At 46.3% G+C, this 22,700-nt stretch overlaps 1 protein-coding gene across 5 annotated transcripts in view; it reads left to right on the forward strand.

Moving 5' to 3' along the window:
• Positions 1–22,700, forward strand: part of pde4ca (phosphodiesterase 4C, cAMP-specific a) — a 224,358-nt gene that overhangs the window by 179,780 nt on the left and 21,878 nt on the right. For 3 of the 5 annotated variants that reach the window (XM_061941867.1, XM_061941851.1, XM_061941859.1), the window contains 4 exons: positions 3,047–3,159; positions 12,283–12,376; positions 21,617–21,786; positions 21,866–21,964. In XM_061941867.1, the coding sequence (XP_061797851.1) occupies positions 3,047–3,159; positions 12,283–12,376; positions 21,617–21,786; positions 21,866–21,964 (476 nt within the window). Of the gene's footprint in view, positions 1–2,957; positions 2,977–3,046; positions 3,160–7,399; positions 7,649–12,282; positions 12,377–21,616; positions 21,787–21,865; positions 21,965–22,700 lie in introns of those variants that run through there. The other 2 variants (XM_061941882.1, XM_061941874.1) reach the window with 2 other exon arrangements.

The raw sequence follows: 22,700 nt of genomic DNA on the forward strand, positions 1-22,700 counted from the left end.
ATAAAAAAAAATTAGATTTTATCCGCGGGTCGGGTCGGGCGGTTGAAATAAAAAAAATATTTATATTTTAAATAGATTCAGGCGGGTGGCAGTTAAACCAATTGGGAAATATATATACATAGTTAAATGTTGTTACCCACATACGAAAAACGAGCAGGCACCTGCTGCATATGCCACAACAGAAGAAAAAAAAAAAAAGAGATGGACACTTTTACGGAGCGGAGAAGGGACGCCTCGCCGGGGTCCGGGACCGAGGCCCCTTCCCCCGAGAGGGCCCCACCGGGAGCCATAGCTGAGGCGATCCGCGAGAAGGGCCCGACGCACGTCCAGGGTCACCACCGCGCCCACCGCACCGACACCCCGCCTCGTCCGCCTTCGCCGCGGCCGGCGTCACGCGCAGCAGGTAAGCAGCTTACCTGCCCGCCACCCCCGTGGCCGGGGGCTCGTAACAGGGGTCACTCCGCGCGCAGTGCGCTCACGAAAGGGGTGGGGCTTACCCTGGTTGATATAGACAGCAGGACGGTGGCAATGGAAGTTGGAACCCGCTAAGGAGTGTGTAACAACCCACCTGCCTAATCAACTAGCCCTGAAAATGGATGGCGCTGGAGCGTTGGGCCCATACCCGGCCGTCGCCGGCAGCGAGACGCGCTTGGAGGTGCGCTCAGCGCGGCTCCCATATGATTGCGCACTGGTGTGCGTCTGGGTCGTGACAGCGTGGCACGCGAATGTCTGTGCTGCATTGGATCAGTCTCCTTTCTTTAACAGGCAAAAGCTTTATAACCTCACTAATGCCTTGCATCGTCTATATTAGATATATAACAACGGGCGGGTGCGGTTCTGATCAAATGTTACATCGGGTGGATGGTGGATGGTTGACGACTTTCTGATGCGGTTGCGGATGAAATAATTGCCTATCCGCGCATCTCTAATAACCAGGGTTCTCAGACACGCTGCCCACATCTTTATATGGAATTTTGAAAGCTGGTGCGGCACGCGGGTTTTAAATGAATGGCGCTTGTCAGCTTCATCCATGCCGTGATGGTACAGCATATAGCACCCACTACAACCAGCGTGCCTGATCAGCCACACGTTGTACGGTGTTTCCGCTTGCTCACGTAGGTGACAGCAAGGCATACTTGGTCAACAACCACACAGGTTACACTGACGCTGACGGTATAAAAAATACTATAACACTCTTACTAATAATGCGCCACACTGTGAACCCACACCAAACAAGAATGACAAACACATTTCAGGAGAACATCTGCACCGTAACACAACATAAACACAACAGGACAAATACCCAGAATCCCATGCAGCCCTAACTCTTCCGGGATACATTATACACCCCCCGCTACCAAACCCCGCCCACCTCAACTGACGCACAGAGGGGGTTTGATGTGTGAGGGAGCAGGGTTGGGGTGGGGGCGGGGTTTGGTGGTAGCAGGGGTGTATAATGTAGCCCGGAAGAGTCAGGACTATTGTTAAACAACAAATGTTTAAGAACATAAATGAATGTATTCCATCTTGGAATAAGACTGTAACTTAACAAAATGTTGACAAAGTGAAGCGCTGTGAATACTTCCCGGATGCTCTATGTCAGGGGTGCTCACACTTTTTCTGCAGGCGAGCTACTTTTCAATTGATCAAGTCGTGGGGATCTACCTCATTCATATATATAATTTATATTTACTTATTTATGAAATATATGTTTTTGTTAACAAGTTAAAGGTGATTAATGATAATACAAGCATGTTTAACACATATAGTTAATATTGTTAATAAGTTAAAAGTGTTTAATGATAATACAAGCATGTTTAACACATATAGTTAATATTGTTAATAAGTTAAAGGTGTTTAAAGATAATGCAAGCATGTTTAACACATATAGTTAATATTGTTAATAAATTAAAGGTGTTTAATGATAATACAAGCATGTTTAACACATACAGTTAATATTGTTAACAAGTTAAAGGTGTTTAAAGATAATACAAGCATGTTTAACACATATAGTTAATATTGTTAACAAGTTAAAGGTGTTTAAAGATAATACAAGAATGTTTAACACATATAGTTAATATTGTTAACAAGTTAAAGGTGTTTAAAGATAATACAAGCATGTTTAACACATATAGTTAATATTGTTAACAAGTTAAAGGTGTTTAAAGATAATACAAGCATGTTTAACACATATAGTTAATATTGTTAACAAGTTAAAGGTGGTTAAAGATAATACAAGCATGTTTAACACATATAGTTAATATTGTTTACAAGTTAAAGGTGTTTAAAGATAATACAAGCATGTTTAACACATATAGTTAATATTGTTAACAACTTAAAGGTGGTTAAAGATAATACAAGCATGTTTAACACATATAGATTCCTTTCTTTCATGAAGACAAGAATATAAGTTGGTGTATTACCTGATTCTGATGACTTGCATTGATTGGAATCAGACAGTGGTGATGATAACGTCCGCATTATCGAATGGAGGAGAAAAAAAGTCCTCCTTTCTGTCCAATACCACATGAAAGTGGTTGGTTTTTGGCGTCTTATTTGTCCAGCTTCCGTACTCCTTTGTATACACTTTACAAGAAATACATTGTCGGCAAACTCCGTAGCTTGCTAGCTTGTGCACGCCAGCTTTCTGAGACTCTTATTTTGGTAGCGCAGGCAGGATGAAGAAGCGCTTTTATTGTGCAACTGTGCAGTCGGTCTTTGGAGTTTTGACGACAGGTACGGCGCCAGAGTCTGTTGAAATAAAGTGTTTCTCGCCTTCCAGTCGGTAATTTTAATGAGCTGGCAGCAGCCAGCGTCATCTCAGAAGACCCTCGGGTGCCGTGAATGTCAATCAAGTGACGAAAGTGACGTCATAGTGAAAATTTATGATCGCTCATTTTTAGGACTATTTTTTTAATGGCTGGCTGGTGATCGACTGACACACCCTCCGAGATCGACCGGTAGCTCGCGATCGACGTAATGAGCACCCCTGCTCTATGTGGATGCCTTTGGAGAGTTAACACCTCCCTCTTTGGGTCTGGCACAGAGGAGCCCCACCAGCAGCTGGCCATCGAGACCCTGGACGAGCTGGACTGGTGCCTGGAACAACTGGAGACCCTGAAGACCCGTCACTCTGTCAGCGAGATGGCCTCCAACAAGGTAGTTTTACAAGTGATAGACATTTGGTTTACCTTACACTCCACGATATAATAATGTTACACACTTAATCAACTATTAACCAATCCACACTTGGACTAGTCCCCTTGGACCTCCCCTGATTCTTAATTGATCGTCTTACCGAGACCTTTTGGACAATTCTTTCGGCCTTTTTCCGTTCCAAAGTGCACAAAACAATGCCAAAAAAGGCTTGTTTGGATGGCATTTGTGTGAAAGAAGTGGCTCAGAAGCATGACAAGCACCTTTAGTATGAACTGGATCAGTGACTGTGAGCCAGCAAGCCTTCTCTCATTGGTCAATGACCTCACCAACGTTTGAGTCAGGAGTGTCACACTCATTCTCATCGTGCGCCACAATGCGGTCATGGTGGTCACTTCTTGACTACTTCTTGAGGAACTCTGTATGTCTACAGAATATATTAATTGATGAAAATTGGGCTGTCTGCACTCTCAAAGTGCATGTTGTTGCCAAATGTATTTCATATGCTGTAAACCTAGTTCATAGTTGTTAGTTTCCTTTAATGCCAAACAAACACATACCAATCGTTGGTTAGAAGGCGATCGCCGAATTCGTCCTCGCTTTCTCCCGTGTCGCTGGCTGTCGTGTCGTTTTCGTCGGTTTCGCTTGCATACGGTTCAAACCCATATGGCTCAATAGCTTCAGTTTCTTCTTCAATTTCGTTTTCGCTACCTGCCTCCACACTACAACCATCCGTTTCAATACATGCGTAATCTGTTGAATCGCTTAAGCCGCTGAAATCCGAGTCTGAATCCGAGCTAATGTCGCTATAGTTTGCTGTTCTTTCCACCATGTTTGTTTGTGTTGGCTGCACTATGTGACGTCACAGGAAAATGGACGGGTGTATATAACGATGGTTAAAATCAGGCACTTTGAAGCTTTTTTTAGGGATATTGCGTGATGGATCTGGTTTGGTGGCTGCAGGATTAGGTCTCTGCTTTTTGCAGATGATGTGGTCCTGATGGCTTCATCTGGCCAGGATCTTCAGCTCTCACTGGATCGGTTCGCAGCCGAGTGTGAAGCGACTGGGATGAGAATCAGCACCTCCAAGTTCGAGTCCATGGTTCTCGCCCGGAAAAGGGTGGAGTGCCATCTCCGGGTTGGGGAGGAGATCTTGCCCCAAGTGGAGGAGTTCAAGTACCTCGGAGTCTTGCTCACGAGTGAGGGAAGAGTGGATCGTGAGATCGACAGGCGGATCGGTGCGGCGTCTTCAGTAATGCGGACGCTGTATTGATCCGTTGTGGTGAAGAAGGAGCTGAGCCGGAAGGCAAAACTCTCAATTTACCGGTCGATCTACGTTCCCATCCTCACCTATGGTCATGAGCTTTGGGTTATGACCGAAAGGACAAGATCACGGGTACAAGCGGCCGAAATGAGTTTCCTCCGCCGGGTGGCGGGGCTCTCCCTTAGAGATAGGGTGAGAAGCTCTGCCATCCGGGGGGAGCTCAAAGTAAAGCCGCTGCTCCTCCACATCGAGAGGAGCCAGATGAGGTGGTTCGGGCATCTGGTCAGGATGCCACCCGAACGCCTCCCTAGGGAGGTGTTTAGGGCACGTCCGACCGGTAGGAGGCCGCGTGGAAGACCCAGGACACGTTGGGAAGACTATGTCTCCCGGCTGGCCTGGGAACGCCTCGGGGTCCCACGGGAAGAGCTGGACGAAGTAGCTGGGGAGAGGGAAGTCTGGGCTTCCCTGCTTAGGCTGCTGCCCCCGCGACCCGACCTCGGATAAGCGGAAGAAGATGGATGGATGGATGGGTAAAATTTTGAAAAAAACTTAGAAAATATAATAAGCCACTGGGAACTGATTTTTAATGGTTTTAACCCTTCTGAAATTGTGATAATGTTCCCCTTTATCCATCCATTTTCTACCGCTTATTCCCTTCGGGGTCGCGGGGGCGCTGGAGCCTATCTCAGCTACAATCGGGCGGAAGGCGGGGTACACCCTGGACAAGTCGCCACCTCATCGCAGGGCCAACACAGATAGACAGACAACATTCACACACTAGGGCCAATTTAGTGTTGCCAATCAACCTATCCCCAGGTGCATGTCTTTGGAGGTGGGAGGAAGCCGGAGTACCCGGAGGGAACCCACGCAGTCACGGGGAGAACATGCCTTTAAAAAACAAAAAAAAATTAAAGCTGCAAGCAGCATTGGTCGGGCCCGCATATTTGGCAGGTGCTAGTCCTAAATGTCCCAATACTTTTGTCCAGTGATAGTCATAAGTGTCCCAATACTTTTGTCTACTTTTAGTCGTAAGTGTCCCAAGACTTTTGTCTAGTGTACCTACCTTGTCTGCATTGTGTGGGCACGTTGGTGCTTCCTGCTTTTAAGCAGCCATCTTAAAAAAACAGCAGCGCAGCAGCATCAGCGCAGCGGGTCTTTGAAGGGTCATAAAATCAAAACTGGAGCAGTTAGAAAAAAAGCGCTTCTGTCATTGTAATCACAAGGGTTCAATCTCTCTCCTGTGTTAGTTTGAAGGCGAAACGACAAACGCGCTCAGAGGAGATAGTTTTTGAAGGAAGGTGACCGGTTTTTACAAAAAATTTGTTTTGAAGGGGGAATAGCAAACTTCCTGTTGATTTTTGCTGGGGGTTGTCAATTTATGAAATGTAGGTCTAAGTGAGACCTCCATAGAGGTTTTTGTTTCATGTCTCTCCGACCTTCCCAGTGGGAGTTACAGGCAGTTTTGTCATTTTTTTTTTCCGAGGAGCAGTTTTTTTTGCGTTTTATTAAAAAATTGCAGTAGAGCGCAATTTTGAGATTTGGGTTTAGGTTTTTTTTTAGATCGCAATGTTTGCCAGTCCTGATGTGTGCGTTCAGTTTGGTGAGTTTTGAAGCATGTTAAGGGGGTCAAAATACAGCTCAAAGAGGCAAAAGTGACTGTTTTTAGTACTTTTTTGTCTTGAAGGGGGAATTGCCAACTTCCTGTAGATTTTTGCCCGAGGAAATTAATTAAGGAAAAGTAGGTCTAAGTGAGACCTACATGGAGGTTTTTTGTTTCATGTCTCTATGACATTCCTACTGGGAGTTAGAGGCAGTTTTCTTCCTAGGGGGCGCTAGAGTGCAATTTTGAATTTTGGGGTTTGGTTTTTTTATTAAAAGGCAATTTTTGGAGGTCCTGATGTGTGTGTTAAATTTGGTGAGTTAAGGGGGTCAAATTACAGCGCAAAGCTGCAAAGTGCGGAAGAATAATAATAAAGAATAAAACCTTACAAATTCAATAGGTCCTTATGTCCCATTGCATAAGGACTCCCTTTGGGAGTCCTTATACAATGGGCCATGCGGGCCTTAATTATTTGGGAATGGGAATTAAGGCCCCCGGGCTTTAATTTAACCCAGGTCTGTCTTAGAGTTTGGTATTGTGTGACGTTTGTGTTCAGTGTTGCATCATTGTGGGAATATGAATCGAGGCTTCCAACCAGTGAGAAGAGTTGTCCTCTGTGAATGGAAGGGTTTCGTGCGTGCAGATAGAGACAAGACAACCCCTCCCCCCACTCATGTGCAGGAAAATGTGAATGAGGAAGCCGGAGCTGAGGATGGAACGGCATACCCCCCCCTCCTCCTCCTCCATCACTTGCGTGATTCCCGCGATTAGACCGCCCACTCGGCGTACGCGTGCTCTTTCACGCCACGGTGCACACGGATGCATACATACTGTGTAATACTGGCAATGAGCATCTTCAGTCAGTGGGGGGAAATGACCCAAGGTCTGGCCCGAGTGAGCGTCTCTAACAACAAAGAATTCCATCAATGGAACGACACCTAAATGAACGTGCGAGACCTTGGTTCATGAGATGGATCCCTCGGCTTTCTTTCTTGCTAGACTTGAACTGAAGTCAGTTACGTGCCAGGTAGTCATGATCGCAGCTTGAACCCGCATTTTCTGGTGATGCTTAGTCAGCCGCTTTTAAGTGCCTCTTTTCCAGTCGATGATGATTGTACTGCTTTTATTTTTGCCTTCATGAATGACCGCCCCTCCCCACCTCGTCCCTTTCAACATTTTTCTACATCCAGTATCGTCTTCAAACTTGGTGCACATGGTGCTTCTCACAACCTCCAGCTCCAGCGCCCTCGGCCCCTCCCACTTTGTGCGCAGCTCGACCAATGAGAGGCCGCGGCAGCCGCCCGATTGGCCGCTATTCTTAGACATTTTCGGAAGGAGGCGTGGAACGGAGTACCGCGTTCTCCCAGTGTTTACACACACGAGAGCGGGCAGTAACTGAGTGAATGAGGGGAGAGTGTGCCGCATCCCGCCGTCGCTTCGCATTCCCCACACTCTGTGGAAGAGTGGACTGGCCGGAGGCTTCCCCCAGGACTTTGCCAGACTGCGACGAAGGATGACCACGAAGCTCGGCTCCCGCACTCTTCTTTGATTCTTGCTCCCATGCTTGATTTTGTGCTGAGATGCCAGAAGTGAATCGTGTCCTCTCGGTGTCGTGGATGTTCGTTCAGGTAAGGAAGGGTTCCTGCTCACATCTTGCTCATTCTGGAGAACACTTTGGCTTTATTGCATCAGTTAAGTCAGCTCTGCAGATAAGTCAAGGTGTGTAGGTATGTTCAGACATTCCCGCATGCTTAGTCAAGTTGTGAACGGACGGTCGCGGTGATGCCACAGGTGCATCCTCACTCAGCGCACCGACTTCAAATTCCAGAAGCCACCGTTCATTACGCGGTGTTCTTAGTACCAGGCCGTTTGATTTCTTGTCGTCGTATTTTATTTATCCATCCATCCATCTTCTTCCGCTTATCCGAGGTCGGGTCGCGGGGGAAGCAGCCTAAGCAGGGAAGCCCAGACTTCCCTCTCCCCAGCCACTTCGTCCAGCTCTTCCTGTGGGACCCCGAGGCGTTCCCAGGCCAGCCGGGAGACATAGTCTTCCCAACGTGTCCTGGGTCTTCCCCGCGGCCTCCTACCGGTCGGACGTGCCCTAAACACCTCCCTAGGGAGGCGTTCGGGTGGCATCCTGACCAGATGCCCGAACCACCTCATCTGGCTCCTCTCGATGTGGAGGAGCAGCGGCTTTACTTTGAGCTCCCCCCGGATGGCAGAGCTTCTCACCCTATCTCTAAGGGAGAGCCCCGCCACCCGGCGGAGGAAACTCATTTCGGCCGCTTGTACCCGTGATCTTGTCCTTTCGGTCATAACCCAAAGCTCATGACCATAGGTGAGGATGGGAACGTAGATCGACCGGTAAATTGAGAGCTTTGCCTTCCGGCTCAGCTCCTTCTTCACCACAACGGATCGATACAGCGTCCGCATTACTGAAGACGCCGCACCGATCCGCCTGTCGATCTCACGATCCACTCTTCCCTCACTCGTGAACAAGACTCCGAGGTACTTGAACTCCTCCACTTGGGGCAAGATCTCCTCCCCAACCCGGAGATGGCACTCCACCCTTTTCCGGGCGAGAACCATGGACTCGGACTTGGAGGTGCTGATTCTCATCCCAGTCGCTTCACACTCAGCTGCGAACCGATCCAGTGAGAGCTGAAGATCCTGGCCAGATGAAGCCATCAGGACCACATCATCTGCAAAAAGCAGAGGAACTAATCCTGCAGCCACCAAACCAGATCCCCTCAACGCCTTGACTGCGCCTAGAAATTCTGTCCATAAAAGTTATGAACAGAATCGGTGACAAAGGGCAGCCTTGGCGGAGTCCAACCCTCACTGGAAACGTGTCCGACTTACTACCGGCAATGCGGACCAAGCTCTGGCACTGATCATACAGGGAGCGGACTGCCACAATCAGACAGTCCGATACTCTCGTACTCTCTGAGCACTCCCCACAGGACTTCCCGAGGGACACGGTCGAATGCCTTCTCCAAGTCCACAAAACACATGTAGACTGGTTGGGCAAACTCCCATGCACCCTCAAGGACCCTGCCGAGAGTATAGAGCTGGTCCACAGTTCCACGACCAGGACGAAAACCACACTGTTCCTCCTGAATCCGAGGTTCGACTATCCGGCGTAGCCTCCTCTCCAGTACACCTGAATAGACCTTAGGCTGAGGATCTAATGTTTTTATTAAATTTGACAGGTATTACAATATACAATAGAACAGTAGTCACATTTTCCCCTTTTTTTCCCACCCACTTCCAAGAACAGCAACCCAACACATACCCCATACACACATAGCCCCCCCCCCCCCTCCCCCCCACCCCCCAGGTCCTACATACAGTAAGTTAAAGGTACAGTCACAAATGGAAAATAATTAGTACATCACTTTCTTCTCAACACAGGCAGATAGTAAATATACACCCAGAATAAATATAAATGAAAAAAAACAAAAAGGAAGCTGGTTTATGAAAGGTGAACTTTTCATGTGTCCTGTAGCGTCTTTAATTTAGCCACGTAGTGAACCACACAGCCCCAAACAGAATAAAACTTCCCAGGTGCCCCCCCTAAGATTGAACTTTATTTTCTCCAGATCTAAATACGTCATAAGGTCTTTAAGCCATAAGGAGGCTTTGGGGCAGACTGGTGACTTCCACTCCAGCAAAATTCTCCTACGTGCTAATAAGGATGCAAAGGCGATACTATCCTTAAATTTTCTCCTTATTTGGGGATCTGATTCCGTCCCAAAAATAGCCATTTCTGCACATGGTGTCAGATTTAAATCCAATGCCTTAGCAAGGTGTTTGAAAATAGTTGTCCAATATCACCAACACTATTTACATTGTACACCAATGATTGTAGGACTGTGCACCCTAACAATTATATGGTGAAATTTGCGGACGATACCGTGCTCCTAAGCCTTCTACACAAGGATACGGAACCCTCTGTGTACCAAGACGAGATAGACCTATTTATTAGGTGGTGTGACACTAACCATCTTATTTTAAATGTGACCAAGACACAGGAAATGGTTTTGGATCCGAGGAAAGTGACTGACCATGAGCCAGTGGTCATCAAAAATCAGGAAATCACCCAGGTATCCTCATATAAATATTTAGGGGTTCATATTGATAATCATCTCCGGGTTGGGGAGGAGATCTTGCCCCAAGTGGAGGAGTTCAAGTACCTCGAAGTCTTGTTCACGAGTGGGGGAAGAGTGGATCGTGAGATCGACAGGCGGATCGGTGCGGCGTCTTCAGTAATGCGGACGCTGTATCGATCCGTTGTGGTGAAGAAGGAGCTGAGCCGGAAGGCAAAGCTCTCAATTTACCGGTCGATCTACGTTCCCATCCTCACCTATGGTCATGGTCACCTACTCAGTGGCCTAGTGGTTAGAGTGTCCGTCCTGAGATCGGTAGGTTGGGAGTTCAAATCCCGCCCGAGTCATACCAAAGACTATAAAAATGGGACCCATTACCTCCCTGCTTGGCACTCAGCATCAAGGGTTGAAATTGGGGGTTAAATCACCAAAATGATTCCCGGGCGCAGCCACCGCTGCTGCCCACTGCTCCCCTCACCTCCCAGGGGGTGATCAAGGGTGATGGGTCAAATGCAGAGAATAATTTCGCCACACCTAGTGTGTGTGTGACAATCATTGGTACTTTAACTTTTAACTTTTATGAGCTTTGGGTTATGACCGAAAGGACAAGATCACGGGTACAAGCGGCCGAAATGAGTTTCCTCCGCCGGGTGGCGGGGCTCTCCCTTAGAGATAGGGTGAGAAGCTCTGTCATCCGGGAGGAGCTCAAAGTAAAGCCGCTGCTCCTCCACATCGAGAGGAGCCAGATGAGGTGGTTCGGGCATCTGGTCAGGATGCCACCCGAACGCCTACCTAGGGAGGTGTTTAGGGCACGTCCCACCGGTAGGAGGCCGCGGGGAAGACCCAGGACACGTTGGGAAGACTATGTCTCCCGGCTGGCCTGGGAACGCCTCGGGGTCCCACGGGAAGAGCTGGACGAAGTGGCTGGGGAGAGGGAAGTCTGGGCTTCCCTGCTTAAGCTGCTGCCCCCGCGACCCGACCTCGGATAAGCGGAAGAAGATGGATGGATGGATATTGATAATCTTCTCTGCTGGAAGACACATATTGACAAACTGTGCAATAGACTGCAACAGAGGCTATATTTTTTGCGAAGATTAAGATTGTACGGCGTAAGCAGCCACATCATGATGATTTTCTACCGTGCCATTGTAGAGAGCATCATTAGATACGGGATCACCTCATGGTTTGGCAACCTAACCGTTAAGCTTAAAAAGCAAACTGGCCGGCATGCATAAAACGGCAATGAAAATCGTAGGGAGGAAAGAATATGAGCCTATACAGAGCATCTATGAGCAGGCAGTTAGGAAAAAAGCTAAGAAAATGATTTCCAACTCACAACACCCACTCTTTCCTGAATATGGAACCCTGCCATCAGGGAGAAGACTCCGGGTCCCACTATGCAAATCTAACCGCCTTAAATTATCATTTGTCCCAGCCTCCATTAAGCTGACCAACAATGTGCAATAGAATTTTAATACATAGGTTAGCACTTTTTTTTAGCACATAGCACTTTAGCACATAGCACTTTAGAACTAAGCACTTTAGCACACAGCACTTTATCCATGAGCTCTAGTGCAATGCACATTGGTACTTTATCTTTATCTCCATACTGTAGATTTTATGCCTTCATCAAAGTGCCACCTATGTCTATCAAGCTCCATGTTCTGATGTTTAACTGTTAGTTGTATGGTTGTGGTTGTGTCTGTGCTTGTGTTTTTGTTCTGTTGTTTTTGGGTATGTTAAGAAAGCAATGATGCACTGTGCCCAAGACAAATTTCCCCGCGGGGACAATAAAGTTGAACCTTGAACCTTGAACCTTGAATAATCCAGCAAATGGGGACAAGACCAAAACATGTGCGTCATGTTTGCAGGTGACATGTAACATCTGTTACAAGTATCCGAGATATTGGGGTATATTTTGGAGAGTTTGGAATTAGTAAAATAAATACGATGGACAACCTTAAATTGTATTAAATTAAGCCTTGAACAGGATGTACTGTTATTAATTCGGGTTAATGCAGAATCCCAATCTCCATCATCTATAGATCTGCCTAGCTCTTCTTCCCAATTCCCTCTGATTTTATCAAGAGACGTTTTACCAAACTGGGATATTAAGATGTAGATTTTTTGTGTGTGTGTGTGTGTTCCTGTAGTTCAAGAGGATGCTGAACCGGGAGCTCACCCAGCTGTCAGAAACCAGCCGCTCAGGGAACCAGGTCTCCGAGTTCATCTCAAGCACTTTCCTAGGTATTTTACCTCTGCTTTGTGTACTATTTCACTTTCCTGAGTATAAGCATTCATTTGTTACTACACCATACTTGCCAACCCTCCCGAATTTTCCGGGAGACGCCCGAAATTCAGCGCCTCTCCCGAAAAACCTCCCGGGACAAATATTCTCCCGAAAATCAGCCGGAGAGAGGACAGCCTTTTTTCATGACGGGAGGACAACAGGGTGACAAGAACTAAATCATCCAGACTAGAGATACATTGTATTATTATGTTTATCTTACCTACAAATAAATATATTTGTTAATTTAAAAAAAACAAAAAACTAAATACATTTTTACTATATTTTGCTAAAAACATCCAAATTAATTGTATTTTTATTTTTATTTTTTCTGACTCCTTATTACATCCAGCCATAGAATTATACATAAAAATAATAATGTTTGAAATAATTAATTTTAAATGATCATAGTAATTCATTAAAAATGACCATATCTAATTATTAAAATAATTGCTTGTTTATCAACAACTTTAGCATTTTATTCATTACATTTTGAAGCTCTCAGAAGTGTTATGTTATATTCCTTAAGATTTATTTATGCAAGTTTGAAGTATCAATTATCTAAATTGTTTGCATATTTTCAGGATGTGTATATATATATATATATATATATATATATATACAGGTAAAAGCCAGTAAATTAGAATATTTTGAAAAACTTGATTTATTTCAGTAATTGCATTCAAAAGGTGTAACTTGTACATTATATTTATTCATTGCACACAGACTGATGCATTCAAATGTTTATTTCATTTAATTTTGATGATTTGAAGTGGCAACAAATGAAAATCCAAAATTCCGTGTGTCACAAAATTAGAATATTACTTAAGGCTAATACAAAAAAGGGATTTTTAGAAATGTTGGCCAACTGAAAAGTATGAAAATGAAAAATATGAGCATGTACAATACTCAATACTTGGTTGGAGCTCCTTTTGCCTCAATTACTGCGTTAATGCGGCGTGGCATGGAGTCGATGAGTTTCTGGCACTGCTCAGGTGTTATGAGAGCCCAGGTTGCTCTGATAGTGGCCTTCAACTCTTCTGCGTTTTTGCGTCTGGCATTCTGCATCTTCCTTTTCACAATACCCCACAGATTTTCTATGGGGCTAAGGTCAGGGGAGTTGGCGGGCCAATTTAGAACAGAAATACCATGGTCCGTAAACCAGGCACGGGTAGATTTTGCGCTGTGTGCAGGCGCCAAGTCCTGTTGGAACTTGAAATCTCCATCTCCATAGAGCAGGTCAGCAGCAGGAAGCATGAAGTGCTCTAAAACTTGCTGGTAGACGGCTGCGTTGACCCTGGATCTCAGGAAACCGACACCAGCTGGACTGCTGCTGAGTGGTCCAAAGTCATGTTTTCTGACGAAAGCAAATTTTGCATTTCCTTTGGAAATCGAGGTCCCAGAGTCTGGAGGAAGACAGGAGAGGCACAGGATCCACGTTGCCTGAAGTCTAGTGTAAAGTTTCCACCATCAGTGATGGTTTGGGGTGCCATGTCATCTGCTGGTGTCGGTCCACTCTGTTTCCTGAGATCCAGGGTCAACGCAGCCATCTACCAGCAAGTTTTAGAGCACTTCATGCTTCCTGCTGCTGACCTGCTCTATGGAGATGGAGATTTCAAGTTCCAACAGGACTTGGCGCCTGCACACAGCGCAAAATCTACCCGTGCCTGGTTTACGGACCATGGTATTTCTGTTCTAAATTGGCCCGCCAACTCCCCTGACCTTAGCCCCATAGAAAATCTGTGGGGTATTGTGAAAAGGAAGATGCAGAATGCCAGACCCAAAAAAGCAGAAGAGTTGAAGGCCACTATCAGAGCAACCTGGGCTCTCATAACACCTGAGCAGTGCCAGAAACTCATCGACTCCATTAACACAGTAATTGAGGCAAAAGGAGCTCCAACCAAGTATTGAGTATTGTACATGCTCATATTTTTCATTTTCATACTTTTCAGTTGGCCAACATTTCTAAAAATCCCTTTTTTGTATTAGCCTTAAGTAATATTCTAATTTTGTGACACACGGAATTTTGGATTTTCATTTGTTGCCACTTCAAATCATCAAAATTAAATGAAATAAACATTTTAATGCATCAGTCTGTGTGCAATGAATAAATATAATGTACAAGTTACACCGTTTGAATGCAATTACTGAAATAAATCAAGTTTTTCAAAATATTCTAATTTACTGGCTTTTACCTGTATATATATATATGTGTGTGTGTATGGAATGCTTGACTTGGTGAATTCTAGCTGTCAATATACTCCTCCCCTCTTAACCACGCCCCCCCCCCACACACCTCCCGAAATCGGAGGTCTCAAGGTTGGCAAGTATGCTATACCGAACACAAATATAAACACAACACTTTTGTTTTTGGTTCCATTTTTCACGAGTTGAACTCAAAGATGTAAAGCTTTGACTATATACACAAAAGACCTATCTATTCCGCTCAAATATTGATCACAAATCTGTCTAAATCTGTGTTAGTGAGCATTTCTTATCCATCCCACTTCACAGGTGTGGCGTATCAAGGTGCTGGTTAAACGACATGATTATTGCACAATAAAAGGCCACCATAAAATGTACAGTTTTATCACACAGCACAATGCCGCAGATTTCGCAAGTTTTGAGGTAGTGTGCAGTTGGCATACCGAGTGCAGGAATGTCCTTCAGAGCTGTTGCCTGTGAATTGAATGTTCATTTCTCGACCATAAGCCGTCTCCAAAGGTGTTTCCGAGAATTTGGCAGCACATCCAACCGGGATGAGAATCAGCACCTCCAAGTCCGAGTCCATGGTTCTCGCCCGGAAAAGGGTGGAGTGCCATCTCCGGGTTGGGGAGGAGACCCTGCCCCAAGTGGAGGAGTTCAAGTACCTCGGAGTCTTGTTCACGAGGGAGGGAAGAGTGGATCGTGAGATCGACAGGCGGATCGTTGCGGCGTCTTCAGTAATGCGGACGCTGTATCGATCCGTTGTGGTGAAGAAGGAGCTGAGCCGGAAGGCAAAGCTCTCAATTTACCGGTCGATCTACGTCATACTTGCCAACCTTGAGACCTCCAATTTCGGGAGGTGGGGGGCATGGTTGGGGGCGAAGTTAAGAGGGGAGGAGTATATTTACAGCTAGAATTCACTAAGTCAAGTATTTCATATATATATATATATATATATATATATATATATATATATATATATATATATATATATATATATATATTAGAGATGCGCGGTTTGCGGACACAACCGCAGAGTCCGCGGATTATCCGCGGGTCGGGCGGTTGAAATAAAAAAAAAATAGATTTTAAATAGATTCAGGCGGGTGGCAGTTAAACCAATTGGGAAATATATATACATAGTTAAATGTTGTTACCCACATACGAAAAACGAGCAGGCATCTGCTGCATATGCCACAACAGAAGAAGAAAAAAAAAGAGATGGACACTTTTACGGAGCGGAGAAGGGACGCCTCGCCGGGGTCCGGGACCGAGGCCCCTTCCCCCGAGAGGGCCCCACCGGGAGCCGTAGCTGAGGTGATCCGCGAGAAGGGCCCGACGCACGTCCAGGGTCACCACCGCGCCCACCGCACCGACACCCCGCCTCGTCCGCCTTCGCCGCGGCCGGCGTTACGCGCAGCAGGTAAGCAGCTTACCTGCCCGCCACCCCCGTGGCCGGGGGCTCGTAACAGGGGTCACTCCGCGCGCTCCGCCCGCGCAGCTTATCTGCCCGCCACCCCCGTTGCCGGGGGCGCATAACAGGGGTCACTCCGCGCGCAGTGCGCTCACGAAAAGGGTGGGGCTCACCCTGGTGAGCCGAGTGGGCCACTTTTGGTAAGCAGAACTGGCGCTGCGGGATGAACCGAACGCCGGGTTAAGGCGTCCGATGCCGACGCTCATCAGACCCCAGAAAAGGTGTTGGTTGATATAGACAGCAGGACGGTGGCCATGGAAGTCGGAACCCGCTAAGGAGTGTGTAACAACCCACCTGCCGAATCAACTAGCCCTGAAAATGGATGGCGCTGGAGCGTCGGGCCCATACCCGGCCGTCGCCGGCAGCGAGAGCCGCGAGGGATAGGCCGCGACGAGTAGGATGGCTGCCGCGGTGCGCGCTGAAGCCTCGGGCGCGAGCCCGGGTGAAGCCGCCGCGGGTGCGAGGGACATCGCACCTCCACGTGCTTGGAGGTGCGCTCAGCGCGGCTCCCAGATGATTGCGCACTGGTATTGCGTCTGGGCCGTGACAGCGTAACACGCGAATGCATTGGATCAGTCTCCTTTCTTTAACAGGCAAAAGCTTTATAACCTCACTAATGCCTTGCATCGTCTATATTAGATATATAACAACGGGCGGGTGCGGGCGGGTGCGGCTTTGATTAAATGTTAGATCGGGTGGATGGCGGATGGTTGACGACTTTTGTGATGCGGTTGCGGATGAAATAATTGCCTATCCGCGCATCTCTAATATATACTGTATATATATATATATATATATATATATATATATATCCATCCCTGCGACCCCGAAGAGAATAAGCGGTAGAGGATGGATGAATATATATATATATATATATATATATATATATATATATATATATATATATATATATATATATATATATATATATAAAAGAAATACTTGAATTTCAGTGTTCATTTATTTACACATATACACACACATAACACTCATCTACTCATTGTTGAGTTAAGGGTTGAATTGTCCATCCTTGTTCTATTCTCTGTCACTATCTTTCTAACCATGCTGAACACCCTCTCTGATGATGCATTGATGTGTGGCACGCACAAAAGTGCTTTCATCAAATGCACTAGATGGCAGTATTGTCCTGTTTAAGAGTGTCACAACATTGCTGTTTACGGCAGACGGACTGCTTTACTGTAGACGTTCTTTATATTGTGGGAAAGCGGACTCAGGGGGCGTGGCCTCCAGCTCCACCTGAATTTCGGGAGATTTTCGGGAGAAAATTTGTCCCGGGAGGTTTTCGGAAGAGGCGCTGAATTTCGGGAGTCTCCCGGAAAATCCGGGAGGGTTGGCAAGTATGATCTACGTTCCCATCCTCCCCTATGGTCATGAGCTTTTGGTTATGACCGAAAGGACAAGATCACGGGTACAAGCGGCCGAAATGAGTTTCCTCCGCCGGGTGGCGGGGCTCTCCCTTAGAGATAGGGTGAGAAGCTCTGCCATCCGGGGGGAGCTCAAAGTAAAGCCGCTGCTCCTCCACATCGAGAGGAGCCAGATGAGGTGGTTCGGGCATCTGGTCAGGATGCCACCCGAACGCCTCCCTAGGGAGGTGTTTAGGGCACATCCGACCGGTAGGAGGCCACGGGGAAGACCCAGGACACGTTGGGAAGACTATGTCTCCCGGCTGGCCTGGGAACGCCTCGGGATCCTGGACGAAGTGGCTGGGGAGAGAGAAGTCTGGGCTTCCCTGCTTAGGCTGCTGCCCCCGCGACCCGACCTCGGATAAGCGGAAGAAGATGGATGGATGGATGGATCCAACCGGCTTCACAAAACGCAGAACACTAGTAACCACACCAGCCCAGGACCTCCACATCCAGCAGGATGCACCTCCATGACTTCCATCCAGCCACCCGGAGGTCAGTATCTGGTGTGACCACCATAGTTGATCCGGTTGTTGATTATGGCCTGTGGAATGTTGGTCCGGTCCTCTTCAATGGCTGTGCCAAGTTTCTGGATATTGGCAGAAAGTGGAACAAGCTGTCGTATACGCCGATCCACAGCATCCCAAACATGCTCAATGGGCATACTTGCCAACCCTCCCGGATTTTCCGGGAGACTCCCGAAATTCAGCGCCTCTCCCGAAAACCTCCCGGGACAAATTTTCTCCCGAAAATCTCCCGAAATTCAGACACACAATATAAACAGCGTACCTGCCCAATCATGTTATAACTGTAGAATGATGGAGGGCGAGTTCTTGGTTTCTTATGTGGGTTTATTGTTAGGCAGTTTCATTAACGTCCTCCCAGCGCGGCAACAACACACAACAACAGCAGTCACGTTTTTGTCTACCGTAAAGCAGTTCGTCTGCCGTAAACAGCAATGTTGTGACACTCTTAAACAGTACAATACTGCCATCTAGTGCATTTGATGAAAGCACTTTTTGCGTGCCACACAGCATGTTCAGCATGGTTAGAAAAATAGAAACAAATAGAACAAGGATGGACAATTCAACCCTTAACTCAACAATGAGTAGATGAGTGTTATGTGTGTGTATATGTGTAAATAAATAAATAAATGAACACTGAAATTCAAGTATTTATTTTATTTATATATATATATATATATATATATATATATATATATATATATATATATATATATATATATATATATATATATATATGAAATACTTGACTTAGTATTTCTTATATATATATACATATATATATATATATATATATATATATATATATATATATATATATATATATATATATATATATATATTAGAGATGCGCGGATAGGCAATTATTTCATCCGCAACTGCATCAGAAAGTCGTCAACCATCCGCCATCCACCCGATCTAACATTTAATCAAGACCGCACCCGCCCGTTGTTATATATCTAATATAGACGATGCAAGGCATTAGTGAGGTTATAAAGCGTTTGCCTGTTAAAGAAAGGAGACTGATCCAATGCAGCACAGACATTCAATGCGTGCCACGCTGTCACGGCCCAGACGCACACCAGTGCGCAATCATATGGGAGCCGCGCTGAGCGCACCTCCAAGCGCATGGAGGTGCGATGTCCCTCGCACCCGCGCCCGAGGCTTCAGCGCGCACCGCGGCGGCCATCCTACTCGTCGCGGCCTAGCCCTCGCGGCTCTCGCTGCCGGCGACGGCCGGGTATGGGCCCGACGCTCCAGCGCCATCCATTTTCAGGGCTAGTTGATTCGGCAGTTGGGTTGTTACCCACTCCTTAGCAGGTTCCGACTTCCATGGCCACCGTCCTGCTGTCTATATCAACCAGGGTGAGCCCCACCCCTTTCGTGAGCGCACTGCGCGCGGAGTGACCCCTGTTACGCGCCCCCGGCAACAGGGGTGGCGGGCAGGTAAGCTGCTTACCTTCTGCGCGTGACGCCGGCCGCGGTGAAGGCGGACGAGGCGGGGTGTCGGTGCGGTGGGCGCGGTGGTGACCCTGGACGTGCGTCGGGCCCTTCTCGCGGATCACCTCAGCTACGGCTCCCGGTGGGGCCCTCTCGGGGGAAGGGGTCTCGGTCCCGGACCCCGGCGAGGCGTCCCTTCTCCGCTCCGTAAAAGTGTCCATCTCTCTTTTTTGTTTCTTCTGTTGTGGCATATGCTGCAGGTGCCTGCTCATTTTTCGTATGTGGGTAACAACATTTAACTATGTATATATATTTCTGAATTGGTTTAACTGCCACCCGCCTGAATCTATTTAAAATCTAATTTTTTTTTATTTCAACCGCCCGACCCGACCCGCAGATAAAATCTCATTTTTTTTTATTTCAACCCCCGATCCGCGGATAATCCGCGGACTCCGCGGTTGTGTCCGCAAACCGTGCATCTCTAATATATATATATATATATATATATATATATATATATATATGAAATACTTGGCTTGGTGAATCCTAGCTGTAAATATACTCCTCCCCTCTTAACCACGCCCCCGCCCCGCCCCCCACCTCCTGAAATCGGAGGTCTCAAGGTTGGCAAGTATGTCAATGGGTGACATGTCCGCTGAGTATGCTGGCCATGCAAGAACTGGAATGTTTTCCGCTTCCAGGAATTGTGTACAGATCCTTGCAACATGGGGTCATGCGTTGTCATGCTGCAACATTAGGTGATGGTCTCGGGTGAATGGCACAACAATGGGAGCTCGTCACGGATACCGTGCATTCAAAATGCCATCAATACGCCTGCCCATACCATAAACCCACCCCCAACATGGGTCACTCCATTCACAACGTTGACATTAGCAAATTGAGCCCCGCATGACGCCACACACGCTGTCTTCCATCTGCCCTGAACAGTGAAAACCGGGTTTCATCCGTGAAGAGAACACTTCTCCAACGTGCCAGAGGCCATTGAATGTGAGCATTTGTCCACTCAAGTCGGTTACGACGACAAAGTGCGATGAGGTGGAGACCCCGATGAGGGTGACCAGCATGCAGATGGGCTTCCCTGAGATGGTTTGTGCAGAAATTATTTGGTTATGGAAACCAATTGTTGCAGCAGCTGGTTTCACCTGCTGGATGTGGAGGTTCTGGGCTGGTGTGGCTACTAGTAGTTTGCGTTTTGTGATGCCGGTTGGATGTACTGCCAATTTCTCTGAAGTGCCTTTGGAGACGGCTTATGGTAGAGAAATGAACATTCAATTCACAGGCGACAGCTCTGGTGGACATTCCTGCAGTCAGCATGCCAACTGCACACTCCCTAAACACTTGCAACATCTATGGCATTGTGCGGTGTGATAAAACTGCATATCAAATCAAATCAAATCAAATCAACTTTATTTATAAAGCACATTTAAAATTTACCACATGGGTAGCCAAAGTGCTGTACAGGTTAAAAGATAATACGAGTACCGAGCAAACACAACAAAAACAAAACACGATAAAAAATAAATGAATAAAATAGAATAAATAAAAACATAAAAACAGGTTCACAGCAGGTGTATTATGGGGCGCCATTGCAGGATGGATATCACTCAGTGTTAAAAGCCATGGAATAAAAGTATGTTTTTAAGAGAGATTTAAAAACAGGAAGAGAGGAGGCTTGTTTAATACTCGGAGGTAGGTCGTTCCAGAGCTTGGGAGCAGCAGCGGCGAAAGCTCTGTCACCTCTAAGCTTCAGCCTTGTGTCATACTTCAGTTATTGCACACCTGTGCAATAATCATCAGCATCTTGATATGCCACACCTGTGAGGTGGGATGGATGATCTTGGCAAAGAAGAAATGCTCACTAACACAGATTTTAGACAGATTTGTCAACAATATTTGAAAGGAATAGGTCTTTTGTTTATATAGTAAACGTTTAAGATCTTTTTTTAGTTTAAATCATGAAAAATGGAAGCAAAAACAAAAGTATTTTGTTTGGTGTATTGTTATATATTACTGTATGTGAAATATGGAATGAAATTAGCATCGAAACACATGAAAATGTGTGGGTTTGTTTGTCGTTACGACTGTAGTGTTAACTTTTCGTCCATCTGACAGAGAAGCCACATGACATGGACATCATGGCTCCCTCTTCTAAGGAGGAGAAGAAGAAGCGACCCATGTCCCAGATCAGCGGCGTGAAAAAGGCCACGCACAGTCCCAGCCTTGCACCCTCCACCATCCCTCGCTTTGGGGTCAATGCGAGTCAGGAAGGTCTCCTGGCCAAGGTAGAGGGATTGATATAACACTACAACTTTGTCATAAAGCCTTGTCATACTTTGTTTCACCGTACGCGTTTGTGTTTAGGAATTGGATGACGTCCACAGATGGGGGATTGACATCTTTAAGGTCTCGGAGTATTCTGGAAATCGTCCACTCACAGTCACCATGTACACCATTTTCCAGGTAGCACACTTCAAAGATAGTTTAAATCAGTGTTTCTTAACCATTGTTGGACCGTGAAAATATCTGTTTCTCAACTGTGTTCCGTGTGGGCCGCAGCGGTACTCACTTGTAATACACTTGTCCGCCACTTGTGGCAGTAATGTCAATATCAAATAAACAGAAGACGTCTGGAGGACAACATGTATTTAATCTGATCATCATTGGGATTAGAATGTTCCTGTGTACACGGACACTGAAAAAAGATCTGATTATGAAGTGCATTTTCATGCATCACGCCTTAAATCGAAATACTCTACCTTGACATGCGCAGAACCTAACTTAAACAGAAAGGTGTGTTATATTTGTGTTATGGCGCCATCTTTTGGACGAGTTTGCTCACTGCAAGTGCTGAAGAAACAGTAGACTTCCACTGTTATCAAACATGGCTTTGTGCATTTCTGCTCGTCCGACGTCATCCCTGTATTTATTTATCATTTCTTCCTTCTGTTCACTACTTTTGTTTTACCTCTCTTTTTGAAATTGTTCTGTGCTCTGAAATTGTTCTGTGCTCTGTATGTCGTTATTATACACGGGTTTGCGTCTTCATGTTTCAACATTGTGTGTATGTGTTTGAGGCTAGCAGTTAGCACTTGGAGTAGCTGTAATGTCGTTAAGACAACTGGATACCTTATTTCATTGTTACATCGACACAAAAGTAACAGTGGAAGTCTACTGCTTCTTCAGCACCTGCAGTGAG

Source organism: Nerophis lumbriciformis, linkage group LG03 (genome assembly GCF_033978685.3).
Source record: "Nerophis lumbriciformis linkage group LG03, RoL_Nlum_v2.1, whole genome shotgun sequence".
Taxonomy (NCBI): domain Eukaryota; kingdom Metazoa; phylum Chordata; class Actinopteri; order Syngnathiformes; family Syngnathidae; genus Nerophis; species Nerophis lumbriciformis.